At 36.4% G+C, this 20,828-nt stretch overlaps 4 protein-coding genes and 1 non-coding gene across 6 annotated transcripts; 1 reads left to right on the forward strand and 4 right to left on the reverse strand.

Moving 5' to 3' along the window:
• Nucleotides 1-2,573, reverse strand: LOC121772735. The gene is made up of 2 exons (XM_042169944.1): nucleotides 2,334-2,573; nucleotides 1-2,149 (listed from the first exon to the last, which is right to left on the reverse strand). Exon 2 carries the CDS (start codon nucleotides 2,147-2,149, stop codon nucleotides 245-247), a length of 1,905 nt encoding a protein of 634 aa, XP_042025878.1. The 5' UTR covers nucleotides 2,334-2,573; the 3' UTR covers nucleotides 1-244.
• Nucleotides 2,574-4,502: 1,929 nt separating this feature from the next.
• LOC121772737 (UPF0613 protein PB24D3.06c-like) lies at nucleotides 4,503-8,079 on the reverse strand. Its single transcript, XM_042169947.1, has 9 exons — nucleotides 7,772-8,079; nucleotides 6,619-6,695; nucleotides 6,098-6,203; nucleotides 5,798-5,890; nucleotides 5,605-5,670; nucleotides 5,349-5,494; nucleotides 5,164-5,272; nucleotides 4,901-4,965; nucleotides 4,503-4,824 (listed from the first exon to the last, which is right to left on the reverse strand). The coding sequence occupies exons 1-9, from the start codon at nucleotides 8,003-8,005 to the stop codon at nucleotides 4,677-4,679; spliced, it is 1,044 nt and encodes a 347-aa protein (XP_042025881.1). The 5' UTR covers nucleotides 8,006-8,079; the 3' UTR covers nucleotides 4,503-4,676.
• A 2,859-nt stretch (nucleotides 8,080-10,938) lies between these two features.
• LOC121772736 (DUF21 domain-containing protein At4g14240-like) lies at nucleotides 10,939-14,567 on the forward strand. Its single transcript, XM_042169946.1, has 13 exons — nucleotides 10,939-11,357; nucleotides 11,941-12,017; nucleotides 12,146-12,229; nucleotides 12,323-12,436; nucleotides 12,542-12,625; nucleotides 12,695-12,766; nucleotides 12,873-12,940; nucleotides 13,184-13,271; nucleotides 13,345-13,418; nucleotides 13,501-13,861; nucleotides 13,942-13,988; nucleotides 14,081-14,162; nucleotides 14,233-14,567. The coding sequence occupies exons 1-13, from the start codon at nucleotides 11,117-11,119 to the stop codon at nucleotides 14,323-14,325; spliced, it is 1,485 nt and encodes a 494-aa protein (XP_042025880.1). The 5' UTR covers nucleotides 10,939-11,116; the 3' UTR covers nucleotides 14,326-14,567.
• A 3,147-nt stretch (nucleotides 14,568-17,714) lies between these two features.
• Nucleotides 17,715-20,828, reverse strand: LOC121772541 (ribonucleoside-diphosphate reductase small chain A-like). Of its 2 annotated transcripts, XM_042169677.1 has the most exons (10): nucleotides 20,728-20,828; nucleotides 20,426-20,603; nucleotides 19,822-19,982; nucleotides 19,287-19,335; nucleotides 19,084-19,210; nucleotides 18,778-18,843; nucleotides 18,590-18,706; nucleotides 18,354-18,516; nucleotides 18,207-18,271; nucleotides 17,715-18,119 (listed from the first exon to the last, which is right to left on the reverse strand). In XM_042169677.1, exons 2-10 carry the CDS (start codon nucleotides 20,598-20,600, stop codon nucleotides 18,005-18,007), a joined length of 1,038 nt encoding a protein of 345 aa, XP_042025611.1. In that variant the 5' UTR covers nucleotides 20,601-20,603; nucleotides 20,728-20,828; the 3' UTR covers nucleotides 17,715-18,004. The 2 variants fall into 2 exon arrangements, with proteins under 2 accessions (XP_042025611.1, XP_042025610.1); XM_042169676.1 differs by lacking the exon at nucleotides 20,728-20,828 and having other exon boundaries at nucleotides 20,426-20,716.
• Nucleotides 19,580-19,678, reverse strand: LOC121773082. Its single transcript, XR_006044658.1, has one exon. It is a non-coding gene; the product is annotated as a U6 spliceosomal RNA (small nuclear RNA).

Here is a 20,828-nt window from a genome sequence, read left to right on the forward strand (position 1 = left end):
TTACGGAGAAAATATCTCTATGAATTTAATCAATGGGACATATATCCATCAACTTTACAGTGGGATCTCAACCAGTTTTATCACAGCATACAAAAAAGAATTAGTACATATATCAATCTGCTAAAAGAATTATATACCCATATTTTACCTAATATACCTTCATTTTTCCTGTCACAAAAATCTAATCTTTCCAGCTTGCAATCTTGATTAATGGCTCACAACATTGTGCCCCCTGCCCTCACCCTCACACGGATGAATGCTCGGGCCTTACGCAGAGTGCGTTGATCACCACGTGCCCGAGCATGAGGTCCACGAAGTACTGGTGGCCGACCTGTCCATCGCGCCACCTGGCCTTCAACGGGGCGCGCCCATAGTGCACCCCGTCGTTGCACCTATTGTCAAAGTGCCACGGGTATGTCATGTCAAAATCGTCGATGACCCGATCGAGCAAGCCATAATGCCTCAGCTTGTCCACCACCACCCCATTGAACACCTCCATCTTGTGAGGGTTAAACGCCATCGACCTAGCATAGCCTCCTGTGGCTACGGTGGTCCGATATATGACCTCCGGGGGCTGCAGCCCCCTCTGCCTCACCCCCTCCATCACCTCCTTCCAAAACTTGGCAGCGTAGTTCGCGCCCTTGATGAAGTTCCGGATGGTGGACCAGTATATCCCGTCGTGCAAACCCGAGTTCATGATCACGGTGTCGGGGACGACACTTTGAGAGAAGTATCCCTTCAACGTCTCCCGGTAGTCCTCGTTGATCAACGAGTTCAAACCTTGGTAGTTCCCAGTGTGGTTCCAATGGCCGTTGAATATGCTCGTGAACCGCACCATTTGAGACGCGTTTCTCGGATTTGTGATGTTCATGTCGAACAGCCTTGGAACGGTGGGAACGTCGGTCACATCCAAGATAAAATGCAGGATGTTACGGATGGTGTCGCAGTGGTTCGAGTCCCCCCACCAGAAGATCCAGCGGCCGTTCAAGCACTTCCACGCCTCCCGGCTCCTGTAGAGCTTGAACGAGCATTGGGCCGAGTACACCCACCCGTTGCTCTCCAGCACGCCTAATGGACCACTACACCACGGCTGCTGGCAGGGGAAGCTCGGGCTTTGGCACCTATACCTACCATCATAGCTAATCGCACAGTTTTCGTTCTTAGCATGCCTTGTCCAACGACCGGACCAGACATCCCTCGTGTAGTCACTCCACCTGCATTGCCTGATCTTGGGCAAATGCAACGCAGACCTAACGAACGTGATTGGAACCAAGCGAACAACCTTGTCCAGCACAAACTTGGAAGGCGAAAACTTGAGACCCTCGTAGTGCCTATACAACAAAATGATGGTCAGATTGTAGTCACCAGCAAAATCAGGATGGACTTGGAGCGAAAACGAGTATGTCCCGTTGCCCATGTCCTTCACCGGAGGCCTAGACTTCCACTTCTCACCCGAAAGATCGGTCTCAAAGTAATCTCCACCCAAACAACGAGGCTCCCCTGCCTCATCAACAGCTTGGAACACAAACTCATGGATTTCACCAGCCACCAACTCCACATTCTCATTTCCATCCAATCCAGCAACCTTAACATCCACAGTTTTGGAATCCTTACACGCCTCACCGCCCGGTTCCAGCCAGTTTGCAATGAGATGAGACGAGTAATTCGCCTCCAGCTCAGCCGAAATCCAAGACAAAACCCTAGGGCTTGAAGAAGTGTTCATCCCTGTCCAACTCTTGCTAGAATCAGCTGAAACATTAGGGCTCGAATTCGAAAACGTAATCGAAATCGACACATTGAGAGTTCGATTTCCAACCAAATCAAGAGGCTGAGGGGTAATCTGATCAACACTTGGATGAGTTTCTGCCAAAATCTGGTTGGTGAGGTTCAAATCAATCTGGTCATGATATTCCAATTTGGGCTGAAACTTAATGGAACGATTCCTAAAGCTGAAATCTTTAAAGGGTATTGTAGCTTCTGCGGCAGTGTCGAGCTTCACCACAACAAAATCATTCTGGAATGGGCTCATGCTCAAACCATCAATCCCCCACACAATCAAGATTCCAAGAAACACACACATCATCAAAATCTTGAACCATGAATGAACTATGGGGTTTGCCCCCAGAAACCATGCAGATTTCTCCCTCATCTGAACAAAAACACATAATAACACCAAGAATTAAAAAAAAGACAGAATCAATTAGAGACAAAAATTCCTAAAATATAATTGTTTTGACTAAAGAAGTAGCAGAAAAGCAACTTGCCCAGCAAAATATAAGTGCTCTGTTGTGTTTTCTTGAAAAAATAAAACAAAGTTATCGTTCAAGACTCACCCTTTCTTCTTTTATTTTGTTTTCTTCAATATTGGAAAAGCCAATATAGCTCAAGGTGTCTGGAATTGCCTTCCCTTTTATTTTCCTCAATGTAGCCGGAAATCCCTCCTCTGTCTCTGTTGCTGTCGTTCAAGAATAATTGTGCAGTGATTAAAGTAGTGGAGAGTGTGTTGCTGTAGTTGAAAATTTTTAATAATGGGAGGAAGAGGAAGAGGAAGAGGAAGATAGGCGGAAATGGAGCCGGAGTTGGATTATTATATGATGGCCATAATAAATTCTTGCAAATCGACTCATTTTTACCATTTTGCCCTTCTCGTTTCCGTTGTCCACCGACGGACAGTTGGCGTTTAACTGTGGCGGAACGCTTGGTGTGGGTATTTTTGTCTTTTCCCGCTCTCGCCGTCTGCATGGTTCTACCGGCCTTCGTTTGCCACGTGGGCAGCAGCTTGCCCATCGATTTTTCATTGTTTTTCAAATTAATTCCCCAAAAATACAATTTTGTATTTTAAATGACTGATTATTATACGTTAGCTCATTATTCATGAACATGAAAGCAAAACAAGAATGATTGAGAGAGACGTGCTAATCAACAGCAGTGAACTTAATTAGTCTCATTTTTAGAAAATCATTATATTTTTATACCATATGGTTTGTGTGATCCCACATTCCCACTTATATTCTCTTTCTCCTCTATTTTATTAATCATAATCTCCTTTGAGTCAATCTGTAGCATTTCGTTTGAACGTTGATTATAAGCTTTGTCCTTAGATAAATTAAAAACTTTTATGAAAATAGTATAGTTCATTTGTGGAAAAAATCTATTGGAACTCAAATTAATTAAACAAAATAAGATAAAGCTCATTAATAGAAACCAATGTATAGTAAGTCAAAAGTAGTTGCCCTCTTTTTGGACTCGGGTGCGCGCTACACCTACCGCACAATTATTACAAGTCAAGTACATAATGGAGTAACTTAATATAAATACATTCTTGTTTTGATTATTTAATTAAAATTTTACCTCTTCTTGATATGTGAGTTGGGCTCTATTGGAATCTAGACCTTATTATTTACCGGTATGGTCACATCACTTTTGTGTTGTCGGAATCATATTTAATTAAATTGGAAGGTGATTGATTAGTGGATTTCTCCTCACTTTTCTAGGCGTTGTTAAAAATGTTTTATGTAAATCACCGATTATTATGACTTTATAGATTCAAATTCAATTGATTATTAAAGAACGTCTAGTTTAAAATAAAGAATATCAAAAATATTAAATTAAATTTAAGCATACTATTAATATTTTTGCAGTAATTCAGATATTGCAGCTTTATGGTTTAAGTACAACATAGATTTATAAAAAAAAGTTTTACCAGAACCCAGAAAAGATTGGTTATATATTAGTAATTGAATTGAATTGAATGTCGGCATTGAATAAAACGACAGAGATCATGTGACGGAACGACACTGCATGTTGCAGGTGCGCTTCAATTATTTGGCTGTGAATTGTTGGCAGTATAATAGGGGCACATATTCCTCCTAGACGTGGCCAAAATCATACTACTTTATAAAATTGTTAAAATCATAGATCTAAATAGTTTGTTTTCAATTTTCATAAATTTTTTAAAAGGTTAAATTAATAAGAAAACTATGAAATTTGACCAATTTTGGTCAACTTAAATAATACTCCGTACTACTAGTTGATTATATCATAATTTTTGTTACATTTTCTCAAATACATAATAAACATCTAGAATTCGATCACCATAACGTTGAACAATAGGAGTATTAAATATGTATGAGATAATTAATTATGATTTAATTAGTTATTTTTAAAAATTACTATTATATAATTAGTCAGAAGTCAATGATAATTTTTTATTTTATAAAGTAAACTCAACTTTTGGTATATCCCACTAGTTGATCAAAGGCTTCAATTAATTAAGAGGACGAGTGCGTGAGTGTTAACCTTTAAAACATGTCTAAATTTTAGTATATTGAAAATGCCAAGATTTTTATTTGAAATTTCCCAAGAATGAAGCCTTTAGTCATGCAAATTGTATTGATGCACCCAATCAACAAACACCCAACACAAATCCTGCTCACGTTCATAGATAACTACCAGATATTCTGTTACATCACTCTCACGCATATGCGCCTACTCCCAAAACGTCACAACAAATAATTTGTATTTATAATATTTCAAGTAATTCAAGATAATCCCATTCAATTACATAAAACCTCTAATACAAAGTAAAATATCCCTATCGCGGGATGGCTGATAACGATCTGTAACGCATCAATCACATGGAGGTCGAAAAACACGTCTAGTTGGAAGGTGACACGCTAGCTCCAAGGGTCATCCCATCCTTTAGGGCCATCTCTCTTGATGAACTCGATTATGGCTTGGACAGCTTCCTGGGCTCTGTTGGAGAGCGAGTGGTTTCCATACTCGATTTCAGCCTTCTCTGCTCCCCCCATTGCTGCACACAGCCTAAAGAGATACGTTGCACGAGTTAATCTAAGAGGTTATTTTGTTAGGCCTAGCTGAGAGAGTGTCGTATTCTTGCCTGTCAACCAGAGCTTTCTTGTCCACGTATTCAGGTACATATTCGTCTCCCATGGAAAACATGACCTACAAGAAAGTAAAATCTAAGCAGAGTAAACAGAGGGTTTCTAGACGAAGATATCACAGCATATCGGATAGACGACGAGCATGGATGAGAGACTCAAACCAACGTAAATGATTCTAACTACGAGGACCAGAATGAATTTCAGCTTTAGAACTTCGAGTGTAGCTTAAACCATGCATCAAGTTTGAACGAGACCCTACCAGAGTAGGCGTGTTGGACATGTGGCCAAGTTTCTGCTTCAACTGGTCTTCATTAAAGTCGGAGCTGAACATGTCATCATCTCCGTTGTATGCACAGAGAGAATGAAATCTACATATCACAAACAAATAGTAAGATCACTATTCTCTATCTGTGTGTTAAAACAACACACAGTAAAGCTACACACCTGTAAGCAGTAATGGGAGAATCTGGATTGGCTTCCCTTGGCATCAATTCTGATCCCCGGCCTTCATTTATCATCGTTGAAGCTAAATCAATCATGGAGGCAGTTTCCGGGAGAGTGGCTCTGTATTCACGGTCACTAGCTGGAGCCTGAACATTGGATAGACGAGATGAATAAGAACATATAAAATCTGGAGCAACTAAATTCAAAACTAAAGTGTCGATAAATTTCAAGCAGTGTCGTGCGATAGAAAAATTACTTGTAAAATGGCTGCACGAACTGCTCTTGAACATGCTGCATTAGTTCGCAAGTAATATACAATATCCTAGAAAATATAAAAGTAAACAAGCCTTAGCCATATTCCACACCTTCGACCATGGGGCTATCTTTGATTCGATAAAACTGCATCGAGGATCCGATGACTATTCACTAAAACAGAATCAGCTAATTACCTGGCATCCAGTACTGTGTCCTAGTAGCACCACACCTTCAGAATCTTCCTTATTTATTAGATAACTAATCAATTGATCAAGCTCCGCGGCGTCCTTCAGAGAAATGCAACCAGAAAAGTTTTTAGCACACGCAGATAAACACTCATAATTTGCAAGTGTTGAGCACGCAAGATATTTTCTCCAAACATAAGCAGCACATAAAAGAACAAAGTGACAGCAACAAACTAGGGAAAAAATGGGATTCAAGATTCACTACATTGGCACCATGGAACATGATTTCGAAAGAGAATAAAAATTTACTTGTTTCAAGCTCGAGATGCCATAACCACTGTATGACGAAGAAAATAGAAATTGAACCAGTGACCAGCGCTCTTTCTCCAATGCAATTGCCAAAGGCTCCAAATATCTATAAAATTGGCAATCATCTATATTATGATATATTATCAGAAATTGAACTTGTGACCAGCAGTTTTTCTCAAACACAATTGCCAAAGGGTCCAAATATCAAGAATATTGGCAACAATCCATAGCAGGATGAAATAAATAGATGTCCTTAGATTGTAAGCCATAAAATGGCTGTTAGTTCATACACAGATAACTTTAGGCATTTGATAAAGAGAAAATAAATAATTTGACAGGAATTCATGCATGAATGAGATAACGAGAGGAAGAAAATAGAAAGAGCATGCAAACCCCAAATCGGTAGAACAGGGGTAAGGGAAAAATAATAATAATAATAATAATAATAATAATAATAATAATAATAATAATAATAATAATAATAATAATAATAATAATAAATTCAGCATAGGTTAACATACTCAGTAGCTAAAAACCCATCGGTCAGCCCACCAATAAAAATGACTTGCTGCTTGTAATCACCTGTTTTGAAAGCAACCTGTACCAAGAGAAAAAAAGAAAAAACAGGCGATATGAGTAGAAAGGGGTCTTAAAAGATCAATGTGAAATATGAGATTATGAGCACAAGGAATAAATTTAGTAGTGTTCACCAGTTTACTCTAGCTACCTCTATATGCAGTCATCACAAAAAGAAATAAAGTAGTGTAACTAAATCATACTTAAAGATTTAAGTATATTTCCAGTTGATAGAAAGAGTGAAACAGAACTTGCTCCAGAAATCCAGATGCATCATAAGAAACTTAGCATATTCCTTTGAATTCCACAATTTGAGCATCTCGTGTATTGCTTCTGACAAATGACACTCTAAGAACAACAAAGGCACACTAAAAACCTATCAAGAATGACTAGTTGAAACTTAAAAATAGAACAATATCTGTTATCAATGTACAAGACATGGATAAATACTCAAAAGTCGGGTAAAAAACTAATGAGCTATTTACCAAAAATGTGTCTGTTCTAATTACCAATCAATCTAAACACCTCCAAGAAATAAAATAACACAATTAACGAAGTTCAATGTCTTTACACGAACACTTCCCAATTCACTAAATTTCAATGGGAACATTTCACCTAAATATCACTCCATGAGCTCATTCTCCACATCACCACTCAATCCTCAGTACAAAATCTAAGAACACAGATCGTTGTGGAACAACATACAATATCACACAATTCCATCATTTATCTTCCTGAATATTTGTCATTTCTCCAATAAAAACCAACAGAAAATCAATATTTATCAGCACTCCAAACCTCAACTCAAAGATCTTGCATCGCTGCTAAAACCCTCAAACCATTGCAGATATAAAGCAGTTCCATTTCAGAACCTTGATCTCTAATTCACGACTTATACTGCGACATTCTCCAAATTTTACAACCAACAAATCAACAGCACAAATCACTTACTGAAATAAACTCTAAAAAACTCAGCTCAATAAACCAGCCCAACTACATAAAACTAGCTTAATCAAAACCAAGGAAATAGAAGAAGAAAAAAACATACATCTTGTTTTTTAATTTCACAACTTCTGGATATTTTTCAATTTCCTATACCTGAATTGATTTCGTGCCATACTTAAACATCACCCCGCGAAATTGACGTTTCTTATTGATGGGTCCATCTCCACCTCCGGCGCCGTCGCCAGCGGCGGCTGGGGTTTTGTTGGGAACCTTGGCGGAGGCGGAGGAGCGGCTCCGGACAATGCCAGAAAACCACGACGTGCCAGACGACGGCGGCGCAGAGATCGAAGATGGCGTCGTGAGATTCATAGAATTAGAATTCTCCATTGAAATTCATAGAATCCATCTTCACTCGGTGAGAGTTTTACTTTTACTCTTTAAAATTTCACCTTTTTTGAATTATTTGCATTTAATATTACTACTCCTATTTCATTTTGATAACTTTTATCTGGCCATCATTTTAGTTATTATCGACTTAAGAGGTTAAATAATTTTCAATCATTGCACTTTAATCCTAACAAATGATCCAAATTAAAATGGTACAGTACTAGTAGTATTTACGGATATAAACATTTGTAGTTGTTGATGTTTATCGATCTAAATCTAGAGTTACTAATATTTTTTTTAAATCAGAACTTTAGACCAACTAATGCTATTTAATTCAATTTTCAAAATAAATCTTTTTATAATCAATTGTTTATAATGACAATTGACATGTTAATTAGTTAACATAGGGTAACTCAATATTTTGTTAACCTTTTTAACATTTTGTGGGGTATGGTCTTCCTTCTTCACACAATTTGCTCCTATATTTCAAAATTATACTATTAATAATCTAATTCGATTTTGTAAGGGATTATCAGAGAAGGAAAGTAGTTGATAAACTAACTATAGATCGTAAATATATATATATATATATCTAGGGCTTACGGGTGAATATTCTGGATTTCAGCTCAGGATTTTGCTCAATTTGAACTGGAAAATTTTATATTTGGATGAAAAAACCAAAATCATATAAAATATAATCTTATAAAATTTTGAAATTTTGCCAAATTCCTAAAATTCAACACCGGGTACCAAATTGCATTAGAATACACTACACAAATCATTCAATATTAACCGAAAAAAAAAATCTAAACAAGTGTATAACAAGAAAACAATGTCCACAATCCACAATATAACAATAGTACTATTCAATTCATTCCCTCTAGAGCTTTCAAATTTCAACTTTCAAATTCCTACAAATAACTGAGATTGATTTTCAAGAATTAGCTATAAATAAAAACTTATTAAATGGAAAAAAATTCAGTCATTGGACCGGACCATAAGTATAATGAATGCATCTCTTTACCTATAAATGCCTCGACTATGTTCAAATTCCTTTAAAAATTTGAAAATTCAATTTATAATGCTCATTTTTCTACGTACATGTAGTGAATAGATTAATTTTACGTGTTAACTGTGATTTTCTGGTTTTAACGATAGAAGTTAACACGAAAATAACTAGTAGTGTATGTAAATTTATAAACTATTCCCTCCGTTTCATGTTACTTAAAGTATTTTTTTGGCATGAGAATTCAAAGGAGTTGTGGGCCCAAAAAATGTAAATATATCTTCACACTGATATTTATTGTGTGGATCCAAAAATAACACACACATAATACACCTATGTCTATTTCGTGGATCAAAAAAATGTCTAAGATCTACAAAATAAACAAATACTCATACGAATGATTCCATTTCTTCTATACTCGGACAATCCACGCTGCACACTTATCATGTGATTCAATTTTTCTCCTCTACACCATTTCTTTATATTATCAAGTTATTTCGACAACTTCTGTGATCCGACCATATAATAGAAATTTTGTATAGGTACTAGAGTCAAATATAAAAGTCAATAATAATGGTTAGATATTAATTTGATTTGAGTAAAATGTAGTATAATTGATTTTTATAACTTAAAAAAGAATGGATAAATATGTGTCTTAGTCAAAATATTATCGTCATATTATATCTCTCTCCACACCTTTTTAAAAATTAAGTTTAAACACAACAACTTAATATCATCTGCTCTCGTATTATTATTATTATTGTTAGTATACATATAGATATTCCCTCCATTCTAAGGCTATCATCTTATAAGTTGCATGAAATACAATTTATTTTAGGTTGCATGAAATACAATTTTATATTATGAGTTAAAGAAAAGATATACTCCCTTCCTCATTCAAATTTTGTTACAGTTTGACCGGACACGGGTTTTAAAAAAATGTAAAGGAAAGTGAGTTGAAAAAGTTGGTAGGATGTGATTCCTACTTTTAAACTATTAGTTTTATAATAAAATGTGAGTGAGAATAAGTTAGTGGAATGTGAGGTCTATTAAAAAAAATAGTAAAAAGTGAAATGTGACAAATTTTGTAGGACGGGCGAAAATATAAAAATGTGCCTAAATTTCAGGGACGAAGGGAGTAATAAAATAAGAGGAAAAATATAGAGAGAAGGTTATTTTATTTTAATAATAAGTCATCTAAACTTGGACAAACTACAATAGAAACTGAGTTATCTTCGGTGGATATACTAGAAGAGTTTGTTATACTGTTTTATTTCGTAATTCTTGTTTTTTTTAAATTAATGACAATAAATATTTATGTCACATGGTTTCTCGCTTGTTGATAAAATTTAATAATTGAACAAATAAGTTATTCTTCTACATTGCAGACTGATTGGGAGAATCATGGTTACAGAAACTCTTTCAGTTGGCTCCTTATAAAAGTAAGATACATAATCTACAGATATATATGGACCATCTATTATGAATGTACAATAGCTAATGTTGATCCGAAGTTATTTTTATTTTGGAAAGACTAATGACACTAATGAGTGGTATAATATTGAATTGAATCACGAAGAAATAAGTAGTATGATTGTTACCTATAAATTTATACAATTAACATTGAACTTTGACTTGCTCATACGTGTGATTAGTATTCGAGAATAGCTAGTACTATTATTTAATAAAATTGTGGTTCGATGTTGTAAAGATGATATATTTCTAAGAAATATTCTATATTTGGCTTATTGTAGTATGAAATATAGCTAGGTGAAATTTATTTAGTTTCAAAGCTCTAGCATTCTCTGAAAAGAAATTAATATATTGAGAGTGAAAAAAATGAAAATGGATATATTTTGTAGAATAAAATTAGTGTATAAATGGATATAGGAGTAATTTGATTGAATCTAAATTAGTGCCTGTCTAAGTTGTACTGCTTCCCAATTGACTAGTTGGGCGCCTCTCACAAATATTTTCTTACACAGCCTGCAAATCCCAACTACCCCTTCGCCCTCTCTCTCTACTTGATATCTCATCACGCACACACTCAAAGCGCAATTCACATCACACTGCTGCCAGCGGAGCTCGACTCGGAGTTCACAATCATGCACTTTGTGAATGCGGCGGCGCTGCTGTCGATAGCGTTGAAGAACGGCGGCGGCGGGATGTTAGGATCGGAGATAGAGTTCGGCACCGTGTGGTGGTACGTATACGCGGGAATATCTTGCATCTTGGTGATGTTCGCCGGGGTAATGTCGGGCCTCACGCTCGGCCTCATGTCGCTCGGCCTTGTCGAGCTCGAAATCCTCCAGCGCAGCGGCACCCCCGCCGAGAAGAAGCAGTCTGGTGAGAAACGCTATCCCTCTTTTTTTTTTTGGACTGTGTATTGATTCTGTGATGGTTGTGATTGGGATTGGGGTTTGACTGATTTGGGCTGGTTTTGAATTTTGTTTTAGTTTGAGGTAGTTTGAAAATTATAGGGTGATGATTGATTTTAGTTATATAAACTGATGGGGATTGAGTAAAGATGGAATTTTTGCGGTTTGATTATGATTGGAGGCATGGGATTGCTTGAAATGTAGATATACTAGATAGAAGAAGTTTTTGGGTATCTTTGAAATAACCCTGATGATAAAACTGGATAAAGATTGGATCTTGTTTTTGAAAGTTTTGTGATCGTTCACTGTTATTACTTAGCTGTTGAAAAGTTAGTTTGGGGTGATAATAGGATGAAGATGGAGTTAATAACGAGAAGCAAATTCTGGAATCTTGCTTTTTCTTTACTTATGCTTAGCCGATGTTGGAAGTGTAACTAATAGTTGGGATTGCAGCTCTAGAGTATACCTTAGCAAAGTGATTTCGAAGGATCTCTCTCTTTTTTGTTATTCCTTTTTACCCTTCGATCTGAACCTAGTCAATTTGTCATCAGCTGCGATATTTCCGGTGGTTCAGAAGCAGCATCAGCTTCTTGTGACATTGCTTTTATGTAATGCTGCTGCAATGGAGGTACGATTTCCCCTGATAATATTGTTCTGATATGTGTTTCTCAGTCTTCAAAGAAGCCGGAGACAAGCCAAATTGCATATTCTTTGTATTGCATATTTGCATATATGCTTACTTTCGTTTTGTTGCAGGCACTTCCTCTGTACCTAGATAGGATCTTCAATCAGTATGTTGCCATTATACTATCAGTTACTTTTGTCTTATTTTTCGGAGAGGTATTGATTTCTACGTGTTCAGCCTTTCCTTCTTCCCGACTCTCACTTTTTGGTGTTCATTCTCTGATGAGATTTTTTTTATTATGTTGTCAGGTCATCCCTCAAGCAATATGCACTAGATATGGTCTCGCCGTAGGTGCTAATTGTGTGTGGCTTGTTCGTTTTCTGATGATCGTTTGCTACCCGATTGCTTACCCAATTGGCAAGGTAATTATCGACTGCCAATGTGTTTTTAGATATTCCCTAGCTTTCAATACTGAAGTTTGATCTTAAATCGATTGAAAGTTGTGATTTGCCGTTCAATGAATTCAGGTTCTGGATTGGGTTCTAGGACACAATGATGCACTGTTTAGACGAGCTCAGCTGAAAGCTCTCGTTTCTATTCACAGCCAGGAGGTAAAAACACTTGCAAGTTGCTCAAGTCTTGATTCATGACCAAATTAAGCTGTCTTGTTTTGTTTTCAGGCTGGAAAAGGCGGTGAACTAACACATGATGAGACAACAATCATTAGTGGAGCGCTAGATTTGACAGAGAAGGTATGGTGTTAGCAGCCTGTACTCCTTCATGAATGTAGTTTTATTTAATCTCAGTTATGTAATGTTATGAAAGCATCTTCATCTACATTTACTGTTTCTCGACCAGACTGCTGAGGAGGCGATGACGCCAATTGAGTCAACATTTTCGCTGGATGTTAACTCGAAGCTCGACTGGTAAGAGATAGAAATGATTTCTTTACATTGCTTAGATAGGAACGACAGTTTCAAGCCTCGTTAGTAAAGCAAGATGGTAGCCTCGTTGGTAAAGCAAGATGGTGCAACTATTACATTATTTTCTTATACTATTCCATATATGATATATTGATATATGCCTTTCAGAAAGCCTGAATTTTCTTTCTACTTAAGTTCGCTTATTTATTCAAGAAATACATCGTATAACTTGATTTGTCCTCTCAGGGAAGCAATTGGTAAGGTTCTGGCTCGTGGTCATAGCCGTGTTCCTGTGTATTCTGGAAATCCAAGGAACATTATTGGACTTTTACTGGTAAGTTTCCAAAAATGGACTTCACTATTTCGTTATCCTTAATGCTTGACTCTCACACGAATAGCGATATTAGGTAAAAAGTCTTCTCACCGTGAGAGCAGAAACAGAGACCCCTGTCAGTGCTGTTTCTATTAGAAGAATTCCTCGGTATGATCTTGAACTATCGACGTTCTCATTATATATTTGACTATAAAGGTTCCAAATTTCATCTGCACCGTTGCTTTTCCAGTGTTCCTGCAGATATGCCCCTTTACGACATACTCAACGAGTTTCAAAAAGGTAGTAGCCATATGGCAGCTGTTGTGAAGCCAAAAGGCGGATGCAAAAGACCTCCGTCGATTTTGGAGAAGTCTGAGGGGAACGAACCGACAAACGGAGATTCGGATATAACCACCCCATTGCTAACAAAGAAAGAAGATAAATCAAATACTGTTGTCGTTGACATTGATAAGGTTTCAAAGCCAGCATCCAAAGCTAACCTCGCGTATAATGAAGCAGTTCTGCAAGGGTTGGTTGCTCCGGATGAGTCGGAAGATGGTGAGGTCATTGGCATCATCACCTTAGAAGATGTTTTCGAAGAACTTCTACAGGTAGAGAATTAGAGATTCTTCGTATTTTGAAATCCATCGCCTCTGCTTTTGGTTTTATGGAATCCTCTTCTGTGATGCAGGAGGAGATTGTTGATGAGACGGACGAGTATGTTGATGTCCATAAAAGGTAGTACTTGATAAACGGAGTATAGACACGATATGCATATGCACTTGCGTATATACGTATATTTGAATTCTGCTTTCGACATTATTGTGCAGGATACGCGTGGCAGCAGCTGCAGCTGCTTCGTCAGTAGCACGAGCCCCTTCAATCAGGAGGTTAACGGCCCAAAAAGGAGCTGTAAGTAACGTCTTCGAGTAACTTAAATAATTAAGTGTTCCGTTGCCTCAGCTGATAGATGCTCTCACAGGGACCCAAGCAAGGGCTGACCCCGAAAAAAGGAGGGGACGATGACACGACCTCAGTGAAGCTGCTGAGCAGCGTTGGTGAGCCGAAGAGATGATAAGACGCGGTAAATTTTGCGATGTGATTTTGGGCAAGGGATGAAGACTCCATATCTTGTGCAGTAGTGTTAATTCTTTATATGTATGGCCCTAAATGTTGCAATGTGGAATAAGAAATCTATGTTGCCTTAACTTTATTCGTTGAGATTCTTGCATTTATGCTTGTATATTTCTAACTCAAGACAAGCATATGATATGTTTTGTTTATATAATGGCTTAAGTTACATCCATGTTTTGTGCATGCCTCATATTTATATATTTATTTTTATATACCTTGGAGAGGGAGAGAATGAGAGATTCATAGTACGAGAAAACAGGCAGCAAAAAATTTTATGTTTAATGTTTTGTTACGTCAATTGTGTTTTTACATCTTGTTTAACTATCTTTCATTTTTGCAAACCTATAAATGCAAAAGAAAAAATGCATGGTTTAGTTCGTTTAAGGTTTTAAAGTATATATGGCTGTGCATGATACATGAGAAAAAAAGAATCTTTGAATAATGTATCAATCTAAAAAGAAAAGAAATAAAAGAAAGAATGCTTAAAATATGCATGTACTCCTATCAACCAAAAAATATACACAGTTTTCCTCCCTAAAATTACTAGAAAATTTTAACTTTTATGAGTGTCGATTTAATTAATCACACACAATTTTACCATTGTGGCTATATATGATTTTTCCCATACGATATATCAGAAAATTCACACTATATTTATTTAAAATTTTGAAAATGAGAAAAGAAAACTTGCCAATACGCTATATTGGAGGTTCGAGAATAATTGAAAAGAACATATAAGACTAAAAAAATCATTCATGGAAGTCCATTAGTGATAGAATTAGGTGATCTCGTCTCTTAATATTTTTTTTATATTTTATTAAACAATGATAATCACACAAATTGACCCCCCCCCCCCCCCCCCCCACCCCACTTCTCTCTCTATATATTACTATAAGGCAGCCGCCTTTATTGTTAATTCATTATGATATGAACTCTAATATAGTGCAATAAACATACATAAAATTACTACCACTACTATATTAGTATATAATAAGCACCCAGCTTGATATATTGTTACAAAATTAAGCTTGTAATTGCACGTAAAATATTCCCTTCTTTTACATAACAAGAATTACATTGAGTACTTTTGCTTCTAGCTACTACTTTTTTCTCTGATTAATTAATTTACATGTATCTATAATCTATGCACGAGAGAGAGGGGAGGGGGAGTGGAGAGAGAAACTCTAAAAAGCTCAAACTACTTAGAGCAAGACCAAACCCTATTTTACACATGAATTTACACTACCACAAAAAAGAAGAAGAAAACCCTTAAAAACTAGGCTACATGTTAAGAATACTTGTCCCAAGAAAGAAGCATAGTTATGCAAACTCTAACAATGTACAGCTTTCCTCTCACTTGTCTCACCATCCTCCTTAATTTCTCAAACCTCTTCGCCATCGTCACCTTCTTCTTCAGCTAGATTCGACCGATGCTTCGATTAATCTCAAAAACCCTAATTCGAGCATCCATGCAAGAACTTGTGCTAGAATTTATAGGGCTCGAACTTGAGCTTTGGATGCAGAGTTTGAGGTTACATTGTGGGGACTATGTGCCCTAAAAGTCCTTAGACATCACGTGCAACAAACCCTATCCGCACTCTCAATAAAATACTAACTTATCATTGCAATTTGTGACAACCGTGTGTGTCTAAGGACTTCATTCGTGAAAGCAATCTTTTCGACTTTTCCCCCGTTTATATCGGTTTGTGTCTATGAATATAAGGCTGAGTTTTCTAGACCCCAACAAATGAACATGAGCCTCAAATTATTGCTCCAATTTGTCTCTCCAAAGGGTCCATCTTTTTGTTGTTAGATTGATAGTTAGAGGTAGTTTATATTAGTAAAATGATATAGGCCAGTGGCGGATCCACAAGTTTGAAATGAAGGGGCGGATTAATCTAAGAGTGACACACTGAAATAACGTCTTTCAGTTGCTTCATAACATATTTGTACACAATGTTTTTCTCCCGTCTTCGTTGTGCAACAAACAACTTCGCCAGATTATGTAAGTGACATATTAAAGGAGAAGTTTGTGGAAGTTCAATTGTGCAAACTTAGATCAATCTAACTTTTAATTATGACCCTTATTGTCATACAAAGGAGGGGCAAAGAGAAGATTCTTTTTTTCTTTTTTCCTTTTTTCTATTAACATTTCATTATCTTATCTTAAGCTAATTCAAAAAGAACTAAAGATAAGATTTTCTTTTACCAAACACCTATGCAAGATGATAAGGGGTGGACCTAAACCTCACAAAAATAAAAATATCTCTAATTTTTAGGACAAGTTGGTCCTCTAGTGAGTTCAATAGCCAAATTAAGAGACAAAAATGCATGGTTTGTTGCCCACTCACAACAGCTCAAGTGTTAGGGTTGTGTTGACAACATTGGGACAAGAATTGTTTCTGCCACTAAAATAATGCCCTAATTTTCAACTCTTGATCAAGAAAACATTGAATATGAAAAGACAAACAGATCAAAAATGGTGGCAGTCATGATCTGCATGCATATATAATAATAATTCCTCCTTCCACGAAAAGTATATTGCAATTTTCTTTTACAATATCTTTTTCCTTTTTAATCTCTTTCTCCATTTATATATATGGCATATATTAAAAATTTGTATCAAATTCAAAATAATAACTAAATTTAGGTGATTGGAGTAATTAAGTAGTGGAGTAACTGATTTTGTATGTGGTGGAATGAAGATTTCATAAATGCATGGGGAAAGTTGGAAACATTATCTGTAATTTAAAAGATGTGACTAAGTGAGACACCTCAATCACATCATTCCTATTTTTAAGTTTGCAATGTGTGTTGAAATGTTGACACCAATATTTTGGATGTTACTGTTGTTGATATTTTCAAGGTTTTGATTAAGTATCGAAAATAACATAATGTATAACCTGATTTTAGTTAATTATATAATTTTTTGAAATGTTGCAATAACAATATCTCTTTTAATTATTTTTTTCGATTGCAACATGTATAATTTTTTCGTTCGTTTTTTAATTAAGAGTAAGTTTGTAACTGGGTCTGGTCTAATTGTTTTAAGGTAAAAAGTTTGATGTCTTACCTTTTGAATCAAGACCTATAATTTTTGGTCCAGTTTACATTTTTAACAGTTCAAATTTTGCATATACTAGTGAATTAATGGGAAAAAGAGAACTTGGTATAGACATTTAATCCATTTACCAATTTATTTAATTATAAACTACTTAAATTATGGAGTATTATATATGCAGACATTGAGCATTATATAGATTTTTCTGTATTTTATGAAGGATGATGTGATGAAAAATTATTTTGATTTTACCGTATTGATTTCGATGGTTAAAAAATATGAGTAATTAAAATCCATGAAACTTATTGAATACAATTACTACTATTTGATTTACACAAGCTTCCAATACAATTGGAAGTCGCTTTATCTGTATGTGTGTATTTTGAAACTACAGCCCACATAACAAAGTCATAATTTCTCCTATTTGAATTATGTTTGTTTTCAAGAATCTGGGCAACTGATAAATGCTACATTCATATAAAAATGTTTCTGACAATAGAGATGCCCTTGTTCAGCATCAAGTAGTACCTATGAATAGGAAGGGAGACGAGTGCGGCTTCTAGAAGTCCTCGTCCGTCTTGAACTCGAAATTCTTGGAACCGTCCTGCAAACTGGACATGACGGACGCCTTCTGGTAGTCGCCTACCCTTCTCTCGAAAAAGTTGGCTTTTCCCCTGTTCAAATAATAGCCTCTTCACCTTAAAAATATGCAGTTGGATTTCAAGATCTTATATCAATCTCATATTCACGATGATGCTTACTGTAACGATATAATTTCCATCCAGTCGAAAGCAACATTGTACGCCTTCGGACACCCTAGAGAAACCTGAGAGAGAGAGAGAGAGATGAAAGGATATATGTAATAGAGCCAAAGAAGGTCATAGTATTTCGTAGTGAAGAAGAGGTACCAGCAGTCGATCAGCAACGAACTTGATGTACTGGCTCATCAGTGTCGAGTTCATACCAATGAGAGCACAAGGGAGGGCATCACAAACAAATTCAATCTCGATTTCAACAGCTTCTTCTACAATAAGATGGACCCTTTGCCAACTCAGTTGCTTCTGAAGTAACCTGCAGAAATAGAAAACGGGGGATTAACTCCCTCGTTCTCGTGGCTAATGTTGGGCAGGAGAGGAGGACGTACGAGTATAGGAGGCAGGCGAAGTCACAGTGCAGACCCTCGTCTCTAGAAATGAGTTCATTAGAGAACGTCAAGCCAGGCATCAATCCCCTTTTCTTAAGCCAAAAAATCGAGCAGAAGCTGATGATACAAGGAAACTGGATGAATAAAAGGTGAGAGACGGATGAGAAACAGGGAGCATGGGACCATACCTTCCAGAGAAGAAAATGCCTTCAACACAGGCAAAGGCAACGAGTCTCTCAGCAAATGTGCCCGTGCTGCACGTTGATGTTAGCGTAGGTTATCCACATGCTTATAGTGATACAACAACACATATAACATTGTGAATTAAGAAATAAGACGTGCTGATGCAGAACAGAACGAGACTTGATGCTCGTAGCAAGACAAATACATTGTCTAGGGACAACTTGGAGGTATCATAAATGTTCTATACATAGTTAAGCAATGAGAAATTCAAACAAGGCAACTCTCTTATCCTAGTAATTAACTAATTATACCTCTTAATCCAATTCAAGGCCCAATTGGCTTTTTGTGCAACGCAGGGGATGTTCTCGACTGCATTAAACAATCTGTTCTTCTCTTTTGAGTCCTTGATATATGTTTCCAAGAGCAAGCCATACATTTCTGTACGAAAACATTAAGAAGTCAAGAAGCACGGAAGCTTCCGAGATACCATCAGAAAGCTTAAAATGATCTATACCTGAATGAATATTCTCCATAGCAGTTTGAAATCCATAAAATGCTCGAGCCTATAAATAATGACCATATGAATCGATATCAGCCATTTAAGATATAAACTAACATCCTCGAATATTTACTTATCAAGAAAAATGATGGTAGGGGTTCACTTATTCTCCAACAAATCCTCAAAACTATCGAGCTAGAAAAATGGGATTAAATAGTTGGCAATGTATATCTTCTTGTATGCAAATTATCATAGAAGCTTCATACCAACACAAAAAAGTATGGTCGCATCAAAAAGTGGCATCCTCTAAAAATTACTATTTCTCGATTTATGTGTGTCATACTTGCTCAGGGGCCATACTAATCTTCTTGTATTGTTCCAATTTTATCGGATGTCCCCCTAGGGGCATCCTAACAAAATTATTATATTATCGAAATTCAATCAATTCCGTTGATAGTGCAACTCGTTTCACAGCCAGACAATGATCATATGTATCTAGTCTCCGTCTCAGGATTCTTTACCAAAAACTATTTGCATAATCGTTAATCACCTCTGCAATTTGAACATCAGTGAGGAAACGAGCAGCCAAGTTTTCCAAAACGATCCCATCTGAAGCAGCAAAGAATGCCAGCACGTGGCTTATGAAGTGCTTTTCGGGTTGAGACAGAGCTTCCCAATGCTGCACATCATGTGAGAGATCAACCTCCTCAGCTGAAAATCAAGATTTTCTGTGTCAAAACACAACAAAAGCAACATAATGTGGAACCAAAACATGCACTCGATATGTATCCTAAAAACAGAGGAGACAGAAAATGCAGTTTTTTATCAGTTTGATCATTAATAATTAATCATTTGAAATACATATTTCCTTCTATAGCCCTTTTAGATAAGCAAGAGCACTAAATAGATTTCACTATATTCGCAATCAAAACAACACACGAATGCTAAAAAAGGTCAAATCTTGGAACTAATCATCAAAATCAAGATTTAGCATTCCCCCAATCATACAAAACTATCCAAAAGAATGCCAAATTCGATGAATTGGATTACAACACAAAATATAATCAAATTATCAGAAACAAACAAAAACATGATCTTTTCAAGAAATTTAACCACGGCCATTCAAAATTGTTTATCACACACACACACAGTACCAGTCCAGAAACTGGCTTCTGCCTTCTTGTACATCTCCCAAAGCTGAGGGTACTTGATAGGAAACATGCAAAACTTCTGCGGCTGCTCCATCAAAATGGGTTCTTCCTCATCTTCTTCAATTTTCTTCTGCTCAAACAAGCTTCTCTCTGTTTCTCCGTTTCTCAAAGAACCCATTTCCTGTCTTGGCCAGAAATTGAAAAAAAAATGAAACAAAAGAGAAATATATGTGTTAGTAGTGTTACAGTGATGAGGTATATCTCTTATCTATATCTTTCTTTGTGGGAGAAGAGTGAAACCCTACAAAAACCCTTTGCTGATATAAACGACAATTTTAGTAGTAGTAGCTTCGATCGAAAAGATTTCCCCTTTTGTCACCAAGATTTTATTTTTATTTTTATATCT

Source organism: Salvia splendens, chromosome 16 (genome assembly GCF_004379255.2).
Source record: "Salvia splendens isolate huo1 chromosome 16, SspV2, whole genome shotgun sequence".
Lineage (NCBI taxonomy): Eukaryota > Viridiplantae > Streptophyta > Magnoliopsida > Lamiales > Lamiaceae > Salvia > Salvia splendens.